The 17,431-nt window shown below is 37.7% G+C and overlaps 1 protein-coding gene and 1 non-coding gene across 2 annotated transcripts in view; one reads left to right on the top strand and one right to left on the bottom strand.

Annotated features, from left to right (window-relative positions):
- The window catches only part of UVRAG (UV radiation resistance associated), a 383,943-nt gene that overhangs the window by 118,192 nt on the left and 248,320 nt on the right, over positions 1-17,431 (top strand). Inside the window, 1 exon segment of the mRNA XM_059067816.2 lies at positions 9,472-9,557. Within this exon segment, the coding sequence (XP_058923799.1) occupies positions 9,472-9,557 (86 nt within the window).
- TRNAG-UCC (transfer RNA glycine (anticodon UCC)) lies at positions 2,018-2,089 on the bottom strand. The gene has a single exon. It is a non-coding gene; the product is annotated as a tRNA-Gly (tRNA).

Below are 17,431 nucleotides of genomic sequence, written 5' to 3'. Positions count from 1 at the left end.
CTGCTGCAGCCTTTGATATTCCTGCTTCTACTAGATGGAATCTTTACCATATTGGAACTCCTGTAGCTTTTCTTTTTAACCTTTCTTATGGCACCTTTGCAGCTTTTACTTCACTTGGAACCTTAACTGGGTTATATACTTTATAGTATATTGGGTTGTATACTTTTATAAGGATGATAGCAATTGCCTGACACCCTGTATGTATAAGATGTTCAGTAAACACTGAAATGAATAAGTATATATGTATAATGTTGTTTGCTTCGTTAACAGTTATCCTGTCAAGTGGATTATTTTAGTAGAACTTTTATTGTTTTAATAAAGGATAGTCTTATGATTGTTGTAGCAGCTGAAAACTCTCAAAATGTACAGTTACATGTTTTAAAAGGTGACTCATTCAGCGATCTAGTACAGGGATAATCAAATTACAGTCCCCACATGTTTTTATATGGCCTGGGAGCTAAGAATGATTTTTACATTTGTAAAGAATTTGAAGGCGAAAACAAAGAAGAATATGTGATGGAGATGATGTGGCTTGCAAAGCCTAAAATATTTGCAATCTGGCTGTTGACTGAGAAAGTTTCTTGACCACTGATCTAGAAACACACCTGATCATCTGCCTGGAGTTACTCTTGCTCATTGGATATGTGTAATTATCTGTTTCCTTGAATGGTTTAATAGGCACTCACCCAGACTAGTGCCTATTCTGTTCTCTTCCTTGAAAAAGAATTGTTAGGCCTGGCTTCAGAAGAATTTTGAGTGACATGTAAATCTCCTCTGGGTTCTTTGACACTTGGCAGTATCTCACACAGATAACCAGATACAAATGAGCCATTTCTTTCCATTATGATCCTTCATCAGAGGTCTGCCGGGATCACACATCTGGTGAAGTTAGATGTCATTCAGAGCAAGGCTCTTAGCATATTTCAAGAATGTTAATTGCTAAGTGGTGGCTGAAGCAGAAGGGTTTAATAATGTCCTTGAGTTGCCTTAAATGTACATGGACCCAGAATTTTAGACCTGAAAAAGGTCTTAGAGATCAAGTGTAGCATGGTCATTAAGAACATGAGCTGTGGAGCCAGACTACTTGGCTCTTCTAGTTAATCCTCTCTGTGTCTCAGTTTCCTTACCTTTAAAGTGGGGATAATAATAGTACCTGTTTCACAAGGTTGTGTGAGTATTAAACATGTTAACCCTTAGCATTAACATTGAAACGTTAATTTAACATGGAAAACAACACTGCCTGGCATACTGGAAATGCTCATACATGTTACTTTTGTGTTTGGCTATTATTGTTTACTATTGTTTACATTAGTAGTAGTCTCATCTCATTTTGTAGTTAAAGAAACTGAGGCTTAGAGGGGTTAAATGATTTTCTTCACTTCCATGACAGGCAGAGGGGGTTAAGACCCAGAATCCTCGCTGTAATCTGTTGCTTTTAGTTGTCCGTTAGCTGTATGTTAGTGAGTGTGGATAAGTTGGGGTTTTTTTTGTTTTTTTTTGCGGTACGTGGGCCTCTCACTGCTGTGGCCTTGCCCGTTGCAGAGCACAGGCTATGGACGCGCAGGCCCAGTGGCCACGGCTCACGGGCCCAGCCGCTCCACGGCATGTGGGACCCTCCTGGACCGGGGCACGAACCCGCATCCCCTGCATTGGCAGGTGGACTCGCAACCACTGCGCCACCAGGGAAGCCCCTGGCTAAGTTTTTAATAGAAGAAATGTTTGGCAGCTTTTTGCATAAAATAAGTATAACTAAGTGGAATGTCATTAATCATTTCTCCTGAGAATCTTAAATTTACTTCTAGTGTCTTTTTGGGTTTTGTAGCTCATTTATAGGATTATCTCCTGTCTCTGTCCTTTCTTTTCAGCTGCTCTCATGATATGTAGATTATTTCATAGCCAACTCTCTCTCTTGTTTAAAAAAATTGAGCTGAAATCCACGTAACATAAAATTAAGCGTTTTTGTTTTGTTTTGGTTTTGGTTTTTTTTGGCCATGCTGCATGGTTTGCGGGATCTTAGTTCCCCGACCAGGGATCGAACCTGGGCCCCAGCAGTGGAAGCACTGAGTCCTAACCACTGGACCACCAGGGAATTCCCTAAGCATTTGAAAGTGTGCAGTTCAGTGGCACTTGGTATGTTCACAGTGCTGTGCGAACACTACCTCCATTAAGGTGCATGACATTTTCATCACCCCAAAAGAAAATGCCCATTAAGCATTCACTCTTCATTTTGCGCTCCCCAACCCCCAGCAAACACCAACCTGCTTTTCTCTCTATGGATTTGCCTATTCTGAGTATTTTATATAAATGTAATCATACAATATGTCATCTTTTATGTCTGGCTGCTTTCACTTAGCTTGAGTTTCTGAGGTGCATCCATATGTAGCATGTATCAATACTTCTTTCCTTTTTATGGCTGAATGATATCAACATTGTATGAGTACTCTGTACCACATTTTGTTTATCCATTCATCCACTGATTGATGTTTGAATTGTTTCTACCTTTTGCCTATTGTGAATAGTGCTGCTATGAACATTTATGTACAAGCATTTGTTTTCAGTTCTTTTGGTTATATAACTAGGAGTGGAATTGCTAGATGGTAGTAATCCTATGTTTAACTTTTTGAGGAATTGCCAAACTTTTTTCCACAGCTGCTGACCACTTTATGTTCCTGACAGCAATATATTAGGGTTCTTAATTTCTCCACATCCTTAACCAACACTTATGTGCTGTTTTTTGTTTTGTTTTCTTTTAATTTTATTTATTTATTTATTTTTTAACTTTTCCTAGTGGGTATGAAGTGATATCTCATTGTGATTTTGATTTGCATTTCCCTAATGACTAATGATGTTGAGCATCTTTTCATGTGCTTATTGGCTATTTGTATATCTTTTTTGGAGAAGTGTCTCTTTAAGTCCTCTGCCCATTTTTTAATTGGGTTGTTTGTCTTTTTTGTTGTTGGGTTGTCAGAGTTCTTTATATATTCTGAATATTAGACTTTTATCAGATATGTGATTTGCATATATTTTCTCCCATTTTGTGGGTTGTTTTTTCACTTTCTTTATAGTGTCCTTTGATGCACAAAAGTTTAATTTTGATGAAGTCCAGTTTATGTTGTTTCTTTTGTTGCTGTTACTTGGGGCATCATATCTAAGAACCATTGGCAAATTGAAGGTTATACAGATGTACCCTTGTGCTTTCTTCTAATGGTTTTAGCTCTCACAGTTAGGTCTTTGATCCTAATTGTAATTCTTGTATATGGTGTTAGGGATGGGTCCAACTTTATTCTTTGCATGTGGCCATACAGTTGTTTCAGCATCGTTTGTTGAAAAGACTATTCTTTCTGTCCTGGCACCTTTGTCTAAAATCAGTTGACCATAGACATATTGAGTTTATTTAGTATTCTTGGTTCTATTCCATTGATCTATATGTCTGTACTTATGCCAATACCACACTGTTTTTTGTTTGTTTGTTTTAACCTCTTTATTGGAGTATAATTGCTTTACAATGGTGTATTAGTTTCTGCTTTACAACAAAGTGAATCAGTTATACATATACATATGTTCCCATATCTCTTCCCTCTTGTGTCTCCCTCCCTCCACCCTCCCTATTCCACCCCTCTAGGTGGTCACAAACCACCTAGCTGATCTCCCTGTGCCATGCGGCTGCTTCCCACTAGCTATCCACCCTACGTTTGGTAGTGTATATATGTCCATGCCACTCTCTCACTTTGTCACAGCTTACCCTTCCCCCTCCCCATATCCTCAAGGCCATGCTCTAGTAAGTCTGTGTTTTATTCCCGTCCTACCCCTCGTCTCTTCATGACATTAAGATTCCATATGTATGTGTTAGCATATGGTATTTGTTTTTCTCCTTCTGACTTACTTCACTCTGTATGACAGACTCCAGGTCCATCCACCTCACTACAAATAACTCAGTTTCATTTCTTTTTTATGGCTGAGTAATATTCCACTGTATATATGTGCCACATCTTCTTTATCCATTCATCTGTTGATGGGCACTTAGGTTGCTTCCATTTCCTGGCTATTGTAAATAGAGCTGCAATGAACATTTTGGTACATGATTCTTTTTGAATTATGGTTTTCTCAGGGTATATGCCCAGTAGTGGGATTGCTGGGTCGTATGGTAGTTCTATTTGTAGTTTTTTAAGGAACCTCCATACTCTTCTCCATAGTGGCTGTATAAATTTACATTCCCACCAGCAGTGCAAGAGTGTTCCCTTTTCTCCACACCCACTCCAGCATTTATTGTTTCTAGAGTTTTTGATGATGGCCATTCTGACCGGTGTGAGATGATATCTCATTGTAGTTTTGATTTACATTTCTCTAATGATTAATGATGTTGAGCATTCTTTCATGTGTTTGTTGGCAATCTGTTACCACACTGTTTTGATTACTGCTGCTTTGTGGTAAGTATTGAATTGGGAAATATGAGTCCTCCAACTTGGTATGTTGTGTTGATTTTCATTTATCAAACCACCCTCATGTACCTTGGGTAAATCCCACTTGTTCCTGGTGTAGAAATATTTTCTAAAAAATTATTTTTAGTTGTGGTAAGATATACATAATATAAAATTCACCGTCTTAACCATTTTTAAATGTACAGTGTGGTGGCATTAAGGACATGCACCTTGTTGTTCAACTGTCACCACTGTCCATCTCCAGAACTCTTTTCGTCTTATAAAACTGAAACTCTCTACCCATTAAGCAGTAACTCCCCATCTCCCCCTTCCCCAAGCCCCTGGCACTTACCCTTTTACTTTCTGTTTCTATGAATTTGACTACTCTTGGTATCTTATGTAAGTGGAATTATACAATATTTGTCCTTTTGTCACTGGCTTATTTTACTTATCATAATGTCCTCAAGGGTCATGCATATTATAGCAGAATTCTTTCCTTTTTAAGGCTAACTATATTCTATTGTATGAAAGTACAACATTTTGTTTTTCTGTTCATCTGTTGATGAGTACTCAGGTTGCTTCTACCCCTCAACTACTGTGAATAATGCTGCTATGAACATGGATGTACAAATATCTCTTTGAGTCTTTGCTTTCAGTTCTTTTGGGTATATACCCAGAAGTGGAATTGCTGGACCAGATGGTATAAGCCTTTTAGTATGCTGCTGGCTTAGCTTTGCTAGTACAGTTGACCTTTGAAGAACATGTGTTTGAACTGGGCAGGTCTACTTATATGTGGATTTTTTTTTTCAATAAATACAAAGTACAGCACTACAATCCACAGTTGGTTGAGTTCATGAACGCAGAATCATGCATACCAGAACCATGGATACAGAGAACTGACTGTAAAGTTATATATGAGGAGCTCAAGGCCAAGTGCAGACAGAGAGATGCAGGACCTGGGACACATGTCTTTATTTAGAGTCTGTGGGTAGAGTGCTTTGGGGTTCCTGGGCTAGGGCTGGATTGGTCAGTTCAAACCAAAAGAGCAGGCTTTTGGTAAGTTCCATGGAGATTTTTATCTAAGGGGTGTGTAAAGTATACAGGTGCTGGGAAGCAGGGGAGACTGTTGATCACAAGTCATTACAGAAGCTATATTTGCTTGTCACTCTGCATCCTGCTATCTAGGGTATGCACTCCATGGGGATTTTTATCTAAGGGGCGTATAAAGCATGCAGGTGCTGGGAAGCAGGGGAGACTTGATCTCAATCATAACAGAGCTACATTTGCTTGTGACTCTGCATCCTGCTATCTAGGGCATGCACTCCATGGGGATTCTTATCTGAGGGGTGTATAAAGCATTACAGGCACTGGGAAGCAGGGGAGACTTGATCACAAGTCATAACAGAAGCTACATTTGCTTATGACTCTGCATCCTGCTATCTAGGGCATGGACTTCCCTGAAAGGGGGTCTAGTGTTAGTTTAAGGTCCCTGCAGGCTGCTTGGCCAAACAAAATGGATGCCAGGGCAGCAGTACCATGGAGTAGCTTAGCTAAACTCTTTTACAACTTGTAGATCTGTTCAGACTTTCTGTTTCTTCTTGAGTCATTTTTTGGAGTTTCTGTGTTCCTAGGAATTTCCATTTTATCAAGGTTATCTGATTTGTTTGTATACAATTGTTCATAGTATTCTTCTATAATACTTCTTATTTCTATAAGATTGGTGATAATGTTCTCACTTTCATTCCTGATTTTAGTGATTTGAGTATTCTCTTTTTTTGTCTTGTTCAGTCGAGCTTAATGTTTGTCAATTTTATTGCTCTTGTCAAAGGACTAACTTGTTTTTTTTGATTTTTCTGTATTGTTCTATATTCTCTATTTCATGGATCTCTGCCCTAATCTTTATTATTTACTTCCTTCTTGCTTTGGGTTTAGTTTTTCATTTTCTATTTCCTTAAGGTGGGAGATTAGATTAATTGATTTGAACTCTTTCTTTTTTTAAATGTAAATGTTTACAGCTATACTTTTCCCTCTGAGCACTTTTTCACTGTATCCCATATGTTTTGATATGTTGTATTTTCATTTTTATTCTACTCAAAGTATTTAATAATTTACCTTATGATTTGTTCTTTGACCCACTGGTTGTTTAAGAGTATGTTATTTACTTTGTAGTTTGTGAATTTTCCAAGTTTCCTTCTGTTATTGATTTTTAGTTTCATTCCATTGTGATCAGAAAAGATACTTTGTATGATTTCAGTTTTTAGAAATGTATTGAGATTTGTTTTGTGGCTGAACATATGGTCTATCCTGGAGAATGTTCCATGTGCACTTGAGAAGAATATGTATATGGTTGTTGTTGGGTGGAGCATTCTGTATACATCTGTTAGGTCTAGTTGATTTATAGTATTTTTCGTGTCTTCTGTTTCATTGTTTATCTTTCTTATGGTTGTGCTACACATTGTTAAAAGTGAGATGTTGACTTCAGCTATTTCCCATTTTAGTTTTTGCAGTTTTGGCTTCATATGTTTTGTTATATGTTGCTAGGTACATATATGTTTATAATCATTTATATCTTCTTGACCTTTAAAAAATTATACAATATCCTTTTTTGTCTCTTCTAACATTTTTTTTGTCTTAATGTCTATTTGTCTGATATTAGTATACCCATTCCAGCTTTCTTTTGGTTACTGCTTACATGGAATATCTTTCTGTCCTTCCGTTTTCAACCTATTTGTGTTTTTGGTTCTAAAGTGCCTTTCTTGTAGACAGTATATAGTAGGTCATTAAAAAGAAAATCCATTCTTCCAATCTCTGCCTTTTAATTGTAGTGTTTAATTCATTTACACTTAATGTAATTACAGATGGAAGGACTTCTGCCACTTTTCGATTTGTTTTCTTATATCTTTTTTGTTCCTGAATTCCTCCGTTACTACCTTCTTTTTTTTGTGTGTGTGGTACGTGGGCCTCTCACTGTTGTGGCCTCTCCCATTGCAGAGCACAGGCTCCAGACACACGGGCTCAGTGGCCATGGCTCATGCGCCCAGCCTGCTCCGTGGCATGTGGGATTTTCCCGGACTGGGGCACAAACCTGTGTCCCCTGCATCGGCAGGCGGACTCTCAATCACTGCACCACCAGGGAAGCCCACTACCTTCTTTTGTGTTAGTTATTTCTCACATTCTGATTCCTTTCTCATTTCTTTTACTATATATCTTTTAGTTATTTTCTTAGTGGTTGCCCCAAGAATTACAATTAACATCTTAATATATAACAGTCTAGTTCAAGTTAATACCAACTTAGTTTTAATATCATATAAAACTTTTCTTCTATATAGCTCTGTTCCCCCATTTTTATGTTGTTGTCATCACAAGTTACATCTCTATAATTGTGTGCCCATCAAGATAGGCTTATAATGATTGCTTCATTTATTTGCTAATTGATTGATATTAAATGCTAAACCCACCTTACATTCTTAGAATAAATTCAGTCAATAACAATGCATTAGTATTTTATCCTTATAACGTATTGCTGGTCCCACTTGCTAATATTTTGCTAAGGATTTTTGTGTCTATATTCGTGAGGGATATTGGTCTATAATTGTGTTAGTTTGGGTGTGTGTGTGAGAGAGAGAGATAAGTTTTGGTATCAGTAATGCTGATCTTATGAATTGGAAATTGTTCCCTTACCCTCTGTTTTATGAAAGAGTTTGTGTTAAATTGATGATATTTTCTTTAAATGTTTGATATAATTCAGTGAACCCATCTGGACCTAGACTTTTTTTGTGGAAAGATTTTCAATTACTTATTCACTTAAAAAATAGTTATTCAGATATTGTTGTTTTATTGTTAATCAGTTTTGTCATGTTGTGTTTTTTCAAGGATTCATCTAAGTTGTTAAATTTGTTGGCACAAAGTTGTTTATAATATTCTCCTAATAACCTTTTAATGTCTGCAGCAATGTGACTTTTAGAAAATGCTTGTGCTAGCATTATAGCAAACATTTATACAGTGCTTATCACATACCTTTTACTTCACAAATATCAGCTCTTTTAATTCCCACAACAATTTGTGAGGTAGATAATATTACCATCTCCATGTTATAGATGAAGAAACCAAAGTTAAACTAAAAGAAGTTAGGTGCCTTGTTCCAGATTACAGAGCTGGTGTATTAAGGGCTTAAACTGTAATCCAGGTGGTCTGGGTCCAGAGTCCTTTTTTCTTAACTACTATTTACTTTGCCTTTCTGAAATGCCAGATAGCTGTTCTGTTCTTCCTATGGAATTGTGCTGTGTTCTCTCTAGAAACCATCCTTGCTGCCACCACCTTTACGCCACTGAGTGGAAATACTTGTTTCTGGTATTCCTAATTAAAACTTGGAATGCCTTTTCCCCTATAAAAACATTACATATGATGGCTAGGCATACTTGAAATATTATTGTTAATACTCTTCTTCAGCCACATAATATGTTAAAAAGACTTCTGGGGCTTCCCTGGTGGCGCAGTGGTTGAGAATCTGCCTGCCAGTGCAGGGGACACAGGTTCGAGCCCTGGTCTGGGAAGATCCCACATGCCGCGGAGCATCTAGGCCCGTGTGCCACAACTACTGAGCCTGCGCGTCTGGAGCCTGTGCTCCACAACGAGAGAGGCTGCAGCAGTGAGAGGCCTGTGCACCACGATGAAAAGTGGCCCCCGCTCGCCACAACTAGAGAAAGCCCACACACAGAAACGAAGACCCAACACAGCCAAAAATAAATAAGTAAATAAATAAAATTAAAAAAAAAAAAAGACTTCAGGGGTTTCACTGGGAAGTTCACCAAAAGTTATAATGTGAAACATTGTTTCTGTGGGAAAATGTTAGAAGAAATTTATTTTAAATTCACTTGCCTATAAGGTTAAACTTCAATTATATGAAAGTGTTTCTTAACTTTTTTCTAATTTCTTAATGATTTGAATTTACTGAGTTGTTATTGAATCATAATTTAAAAAATACTAACATAATGGTTAATTTGGACACATATTTTGTTTTACTTTGACTAATTTGTTAATTAATGTCTTTTAGGGTTATTCAGATGCTCAGAAGAGTATTCTTCTTCAGGTGGATCAGAACTGTGTTCGCAATTCTTATGATGTCTTCTCTTTGCTGCGGTAAGAAACTTCTTAGAGTCCTCTTGCATTTTGTCAAGAATCTTCCTCATTCTGAGTTTGTGACATTTCGATGTGAGGAAATGTATGGAATCTTTAGAAGCTGTTACTCAGACTTAGCATTTTTTAGTGAGAGCTTCATAAATTTTGTAGCTACAGTGATTTATCTCTTTTACAAAATCTTTGGAAAGCCATTTTTTTCCTCTGGACAGTGGGAGAGAGTGATTGGAAGCCAGTGATCTTAAAACAGGGACATGAGCTGTTTCCAGTCTTCTGCACAATAAAGAGCAGCAACCAGAGGTACAAAATTTAGACTTATCAAAACTTTAACAACTATGGCATTACTAGAAAACCCCTTCAATAGCCCCAGACATAGCTTAGAGTTTTGATCTGCTGTTCATCTTAAAAGAATCATATTTGGCAAGGCAAAGGAGTTCTGCGTGAATCTCATGTGTTTAGAGGCTTAACTGCCTCAGCTCTATATTTTCATAATGTCTGGGCTTAATTTTGAAAGATTTTTAAATTTGGTTTTAATTTTCAATGTGGTAGATCATCAAGGACATTTCCCCAGGAGGCAGGCTACCAAAATAAATGCAATTTAAAATAAAGTTAAGAGTGACACTCAACCTGTGTTCACCCTACTCAGACAGATGATTCATTGAAATTCGATTTTGGCAGTATTTCCTAATGTTTACATAACACATCATAAATTCCAGACCATTAGACATTCTCTATATATCTACTAGAGGAAGAGTCCAGAAGGATGATTGGACTCTTATCCAACTGGATGATTGTTTATTTTTAAAAAATTATGAAATGGGCTTTTCCTTTGCAAATTTTGAATCTTACTGTACATAATGGTAGAGAGTTTGCTGACATGGACTATGTAAAATGCTCTTAAGAGACAATGATTTCAACTGAAGTAACCACACACATTTGACGACTTTTGACTCTTACCTGAGAGGTACTTTCACTTTTACTTCTTAGGATATGTGCCAGAATGGACAGAATTTAGTAATTGGATGGTGGAGATAGAAAGCAGGAGGTGTCTATTATATAACTCTTATTTTTGAGCCTATTCAGTTTGGGACTACATTGAGTTTTAAGTATTGAAAAGAGGAATGTACAGAAATAGTTTGAAATGTGAGGAAGAGACTAATATTTCTTGGCCTGTTTTACTCTCAGTAAAATGAGAGTATAGATACTATAATTTTTAAAGATATTTTCCAAGTATGAGATTGTGTGATCTCATTGGAGAAATCAGTGGAATTAAAAGAAAAGGGAATACAGAGTCAGTGAGAAGAGGAGGAGTTAGGAAAGGTAGCATCATAGAATCTGAGAGATTAGAGATTTAAGGAGTATTGAAGGCTCTGTACTGTAGTGATACAGGACAATACGAGCTGAAGAAAGACCGTAGGATCTTGAGAATCAACTTGATATAATGGAGAATGCTTTGATTGACCTGACTCTGACTTTAATTATCCTTGATTTATCCTAATTCATTTAACCTAATTGTTCAAAATGTGGAAGCAGTGATGTTTCAAATTTGTTTAATTTATAAGCATTTTCACATCTGTTATCTTATTCTCCTAGAAGTTTTTTTGTGTTCATAAATCAGGGATCAGCTTTTGTCTTCCATGTAGAAGCTGAGGCCAAGGACCGTTAAATGATTTACTTATCTTAGGGGGCGCATAGCAAGTAGAGCCAGATTGGAGATTGGTATGAAGGTTTTCTTACAAGCAAATTTTGCAAACCCTTTTCACACTCTCACTTACCTTCCTAGACTGGTGGTTGTTAGGGGCAGATAGCATAATGATGGAGAACATTTCTGAAAATCGTGGAACCCTCCATAAATGCAAAATCATCAAGTTAGTTTGGTAGTGGCTTAATTATTTAACACTGGTTTTGCAATGAAATGTCTCTTGGGGGTTTCACTTCTAGCCTGCCTTCTAGATTCCTCAGGTGTGTCAGCCGTTTGAATTGCCTTATTAACAGTGGCCTGCTCATCACCATCATGTAAATCATTTATAGCTGGTAACACGGATATACTTTTTCTGAACCAGATCAAGTGTCTATTTTTCAAGTAAATTACCTGAACTCAGAGAGTTACTCTGGAGCTAGAAACTTTAAATTGTACTTGTCAAAGTTAATGAGTAAAATGGAACTTTCTCTGGTAATTCAGGCAGTTCAGAGTAACCGTCATGTATCTGCTCAAGCAAAAGTTTTTCATTTCCCACAGTTCTTGCCATGATATATATAAAATGATTGCCGAGAAACTTAATTTGTGCCGATCAATTTTGTTTATAGTTTCCCGTCCTTAACTCAGGCAACGTTGTTCCTGGATACAGTAATTTAAAAAAATATACCTTTTCCTTTCCTGTTGATTTCTTGTTTTTAAAATTTATTTTTTTCATAAATTTATATATTGATTTGTGTATATATATACTTTTATTTTTGTCCGCGTTGGGTCTTCATTGCTGCGTGCAAGCTTTCTCTAGTTGCGGCAGGCGGGGGCTACTCTTTGTTGTGGTGCGAACCTGTGTCCCCTGCATTGGCAGGCGGATTCTTAACCACTGTGCCACCAGGGAAGTCCTCTTGGTTTTTAAAAAATTGTTACTCCTTCCTCTCTCCCTCCCTCTCTCTCTCCTTCCCTCATTGGATTTTTCAGTGCTGCGCGTGGGCTTTCTCTAGTTGCGGCGAGCAGGGGCTACTCTTCATTGCGGTGTGCGGGCTTCTCATTGTGGTGGTTTCTCTTGTTGTGGAGCACGGGCTCTAGGCGCACAGGCTTCAGTAATTGCAGCACACGGGCTCAGTAGTTGTGGCCCACGGGCTCTAAAGCGCAGGCTCAGTAGTTGTGGCATGTGGGCTTAGTTGCTCCGCGGCATGTGGGATCCTCTTGGACCAGGGCTTGAACCCATGTCCCCTGCATTGGCAGGCAGATTCTTAACCACTGCACCACCAGGGAAGTCCTAAATTGTTACTTCTTGATCTGTAATTTTATGTGAAAACACACAGAGTCTGAATTCTTTAATATTACTTACTCTACAGAATTCTCAGTGCTGTTTGGAGGCAGGATCAGAACCCAGGTCTCCTGTTAATAACTCTTCCTGTGTTTTCGTGCCACTAGTATGCATCTCTACCCTCAACCTTTTATGTGTAAATGTCACACAAAAAAATAGGAAGTTTTGACTAAGTAAAGGCTGTTTTTGGAGCACCTAAGACCCTGGCATTATAGCCCCCCTTCAGATGGATGCATTGTACCATTTTGTAGGAAATCAATGACTGAGGTTTTATTCTTTTGCCAATAGTTAGGAATTTAGACTAATTCCAATGTTGCCAAAGTAAGAGCAGCTCTTTCCAAGTTTACATTTGGTATGTGTGATGGTAACTGAATTTTTGCTTCTTAACCCTTGTAAATCTCTGGATTAAGCATTATTTTTCATGTAAACAGACATTTACTTAGGAGACACTTCACTCATTGTCACATTTGATACTTTAGGATGTTCACCACAAGGTGTCAATGTTGCTGTTTAACTGGCATTTGAAATTTCATTTATTTTACAGTTTTGAAATGAGAAATGTAGGGTTATGAATCATATGAATCATAAGTGAGCCTTTAATTTAGAAGTTAGCTTTTCTTCTCTTTATTGTTATTCTTTCTAGGTTAAGGAGTTTCTAGACTTTCCAAATAGGTTTCTCTTTTTTGGGTCTGTTTTTAATTGTGTTCGTGAGAGGGAGTTGTTGAAAGATTACATAGAGAGGAGGAGTGACAGGCTCAGGTGTGTGATTTTGAATTCTATCCATGGTGGCAGTGTGGAAGAGACCTGAGGGATGAGAGACCTGAGACCTGAGACCTCTGAGGTCTCAGGAAGAGACATGAGAGACCTTGCTCCTGGAAGCAAGGAGATACCTGTAAATCCTACCTGTCCTCTGGAATTGAAAGATTATTTTTAGTGTTTAAAAATTTTTTTTGTTTTGTTTTGTTTTTGTTTTTTCCTTTCATACTTTCTCAAAAAGGTAGCTCTATGGTAGTGAAATAAGTGAGACTAATTCTGTTTTCTTTGAGTATAGGTTTTATTCTTTTTTTTCGCCTCTTTTTTGACATGTCCTACTTTTGCCAGTTTAATAAGTGGAGATATGGTGGAGAAACCATGGGCTTTGGCCCTCCATCCAGGTTCCAGTCCTAAACTGCCATACGCCCACCACTGGATACAAAACTATGGGCAAGTTACTTAACTTTGGTATGCCTCAAACTGCTCTTGTAAAATGGGGGTAATATTTGTCTCATAGGAATTATTATGAGAATTAATAAGGTAAAGTAATTGAAAGATTGTAGGACAGTTAACTGACATATAGTAGACATTCAATAAATAATAGTTTTCATTTTCCCCTTTACTTCTTCCATCTTGGAATTAGCTTTTTTCTCTATGCCCATGTTCCTTTTTTATATTACCACTAGGTTTTCCAATTTTAAGCATAATTTCCCTTTCTGTCTTGCCATTCTAATGCCGAAACCTCTGTTTTTTAGAATTACTTTTGTTAATCCTATAACAATCATGATAAAAATTGTTTAACATGTGCATTTCTTGTCTTCCCTGATGGCATTGAAAACTACTTGAAGGAAGGGATTATTTCATATGGCTATATTCTCTCCTCTCTATATTACTGACAATTCTCAGTTATGTTGAAGTTACTGTGGATTCTGTTGTGATCCTAGAGCCCTAGGTCCTGTGGATCCTGCATTACTCTTTCTCCCTAGGACTGTCTTTCATAACCACCATGTCCACATATTAATAACTCTCAAAAATCTATGTCTCTAGTTCCTACTTCTCTTGGAGTTCTGATCTGTAGTTTCCAATGACCATTAGACATTTATACTTTCATGTTCTGTGGGAACCTCAACCCTAACATGTGTGGAGCTACATACATTGGCTTAATCCTCCTCTTACTTTTCTTTTCCCTGGTTTCTCTAGTAGTATCATCATCTCAGGCAGCTAGTGAGCATAGCCTTCTTTGTTCTCACCTGTTTTCCTGGACTATTTCCAGACCTCCTAACTAGTCTTGCTACTTCCACTTTTTCTTTCATGCAGTTAATAGGTATTATTTATTGAGCACTTCCTTTGTGCCAGGAACTATTCTAAGTGCTTTATATGAATTGATTCTTTTAATTCTTACAACACCCCATGTGGTAGGAACTGTTTATTCATATTTATGGATGAGGAAATAGAGGCACAAAGCAGTTGAGTAGTTTATCCAAGGTCGTATAGCTAGTTCATGTTAGCCTGTATTTAAACCCAGTTTAGCTCCTGAGCCCATGTTCTTAACCAGTATGTTTTACTACTTTATTATTTTTCACACTGCTTTAGTACAATTCATCTGCCACATAGCTGCCAGAGTGACCAAAGGTACATCAGTTTTGTCACTCATTGGGCTTAGAAATCTTTGAGCCATCACATACAGGATAAAGTCCATACTTCTTAATTTGTTATTCACTCTAAACACTAGCTCTAAACAATGTAGGGACTAGTGTTCTTATTTCAAGTCCTCCTGCCACTGCCTGTGCAGTTAGTAGCTAGCATTTACCGAGCACGTAGTGTTGTTGTAATTAGTTCTTCATTGTCTGATTCGCTCTCTGCTCAGCACCCCCAAACTGAGAGCTCCTTTAGGCAAGAATCCTCTTTTTACTGATCTTTGTATTAGTCCTATGATGCTGCATATCAAATATATTAAGCAGGTAATAAATACTGTTTTGATTGATCAAATCAAACTATTCTTCAAGTTACAGAGAACTGGGTTTTATTTTTCCTATTTCTGGTTTGAACCTGGTAAAATGAGAGTTGTAAAAAATTTCTCAACCATTATGGAAAAAGTGTTGAAAATATTATCAGATCTATAGACCTTCAGCTGCCTCTTTTCTTTCTGCCACTGCCCTCCATATAATGTCTGGTGGGATTTCAGGATTTTGTGACTTATAATCTTATTTCTTATATAGATTTTTTTCTGGAAGATCTTTATCTGGCTGTCTGGAGGCAGATTGTTGCCCTGTCCCCAACCCCCACTTTGACAGAAAATACTTTCTCCTATAAAATTCCAGTTATAAAAGGGAGATGCTCATATCAAATAGATTGTTCTTGCAGTAATGTTTAGAAAACAGAGAGGATGGGGGCTTCCCAGGTGGCGTAGTGGTTGAGAGTCCACCTGCCAATGCAGGGGACATGGGTTCATGCCCCGGTCCGGGAGAATCCCTCATGCCGCGGAGCGGCTGGGCCCGTGAGCCATGGCTGCTGAGCCTGCGCGTCCGGAGCCTGTGCTCTGCAACGGGAGAGGCCACAACAGTGAGAGGCCCGCGTACCACAAAAAAAAAAAAGAAAGAAAGAAAGAAAAGAAAACAGAGAGGATGACATGCAAAAGGGCATAACTGTTTATAATCTTTAAATTTTGAACGTGACAACCAACTTTGGTTTGCAGGGAGGGTTTTCCCCCCTCTACCCTCCTAATGGTCTCTCCCTAAGAGGTAACTGCAAGTATAGAGAATATAACTAAGAACCCAGACGTAAGCAAAAGATGTCACAAAATTTATGTACTAAGACTCATATATGTTTCTATTCTTGGTAGAGACTAATCTCCTACGCACTGTCTGTGTGCTCATTTTTGATAAATTAGGGGAATTAAGAGGATTACTATTAAGGTAGACACACTGACAGCAAGGAGAAACAAAATCTGATAGTTTGCTCTGTTTGTGCTTTACTCTGTGATTCTGGAATATAACTGAGTGGTAAATCATATTAGCTACTGTCCTATCTTTATACTTACAGTGTTTGGATTTGTAAATAGTTCTCTGTCACTACTTCATGTAAAAGGAGGGCAGAGAGAAATAGACCAGCTGTAAAGAGAGACAGACTAGGTTAAAAAGCATAGCTAGCATACTTCTTCTGTGTGTGAGCATTCAGTCCTTTACCCAAGCACATCTCCATATTGTAGTTCATAACTGAAGTTAATAATGAGAATTATTAAGTCCACCGTGTTAGTTTTCACTAATGCTCTCTCCATTTAACAGACGAGGACACTAAGGCTTAGAAGGGTGAAAAGACTTGTCTAGCACCATAAATAAGTGTTAAAGCAGGTTTGAATAAAGAATGCATGTGCACGTGCTTTCTTCCATTATGCCATGTTGATACCAAATCATCAGTGGAGTATAAAGTTGTCATTGTTAAGGTCCGTGTAAGAAAGCAGGGACATGTGACAAGTTTTAGAAAGGTTTTTAATCAAAATTTAAAATGAAAAAGTTTAGTTATTTAATGTAAATTTTAGTTAAACAAAATTGATATTTATGTATAATAGCACATTTTATTTTTATTTATCTTTCTCTATACACACACACATATATGTACACATACACAGAAAGACACATATATATTTACAAAAATAGAATTTTAACAAAGTACTGGAGTAATTTTAGGTGCAGTTTTCTTTCCCCTTTCTTTTTACTTTTTGGCTTGTCTTCTTCCTTAAACCCTTCTCCCTCACTACCAAAACCACCAGTTATAGACTGAATGTGGTCCCTCCCACCCCAAATTCATACATTGAAACCTAATCCCCAATGTGATGGCATTTGGAGGTGGGGCCTTTGGGAGATGATTAGATCATGAGGGCTGAGCCCTCATGAATGGGATTAGTGCCCTTATAAAAGAGGCCCCAGGGAGACCCTGTCCCTTTCTCCATGCGACGTTCTAGTGAAAAGATGTCTGTGAACCAGGAAGCAGGCCCTCACCAGATACCAACAATGCTGGTGCCTTGATCTTAGACTTCCCAGCCTCCAGAACTGTGAGAAATAAATTTATTTATAAGCCACCCTGTCTATGATATGTTGTTATAGC

This window comes from Kogia breviceps, chromosome 7, assembly GCF_026419965.1.
Source record: "Kogia breviceps isolate mKogBre1 chromosome 7, mKogBre1 haplotype 1, whole genome shotgun sequence".
Classification (NCBI taxonomy): domain Eukaryota; kingdom Metazoa; phylum Chordata; class Mammalia; order Artiodactyla; family Physeteridae; genus Kogia; species Kogia breviceps.
This window is presented reverse-complemented; position numbering and strand designations above follow the sequence as displayed.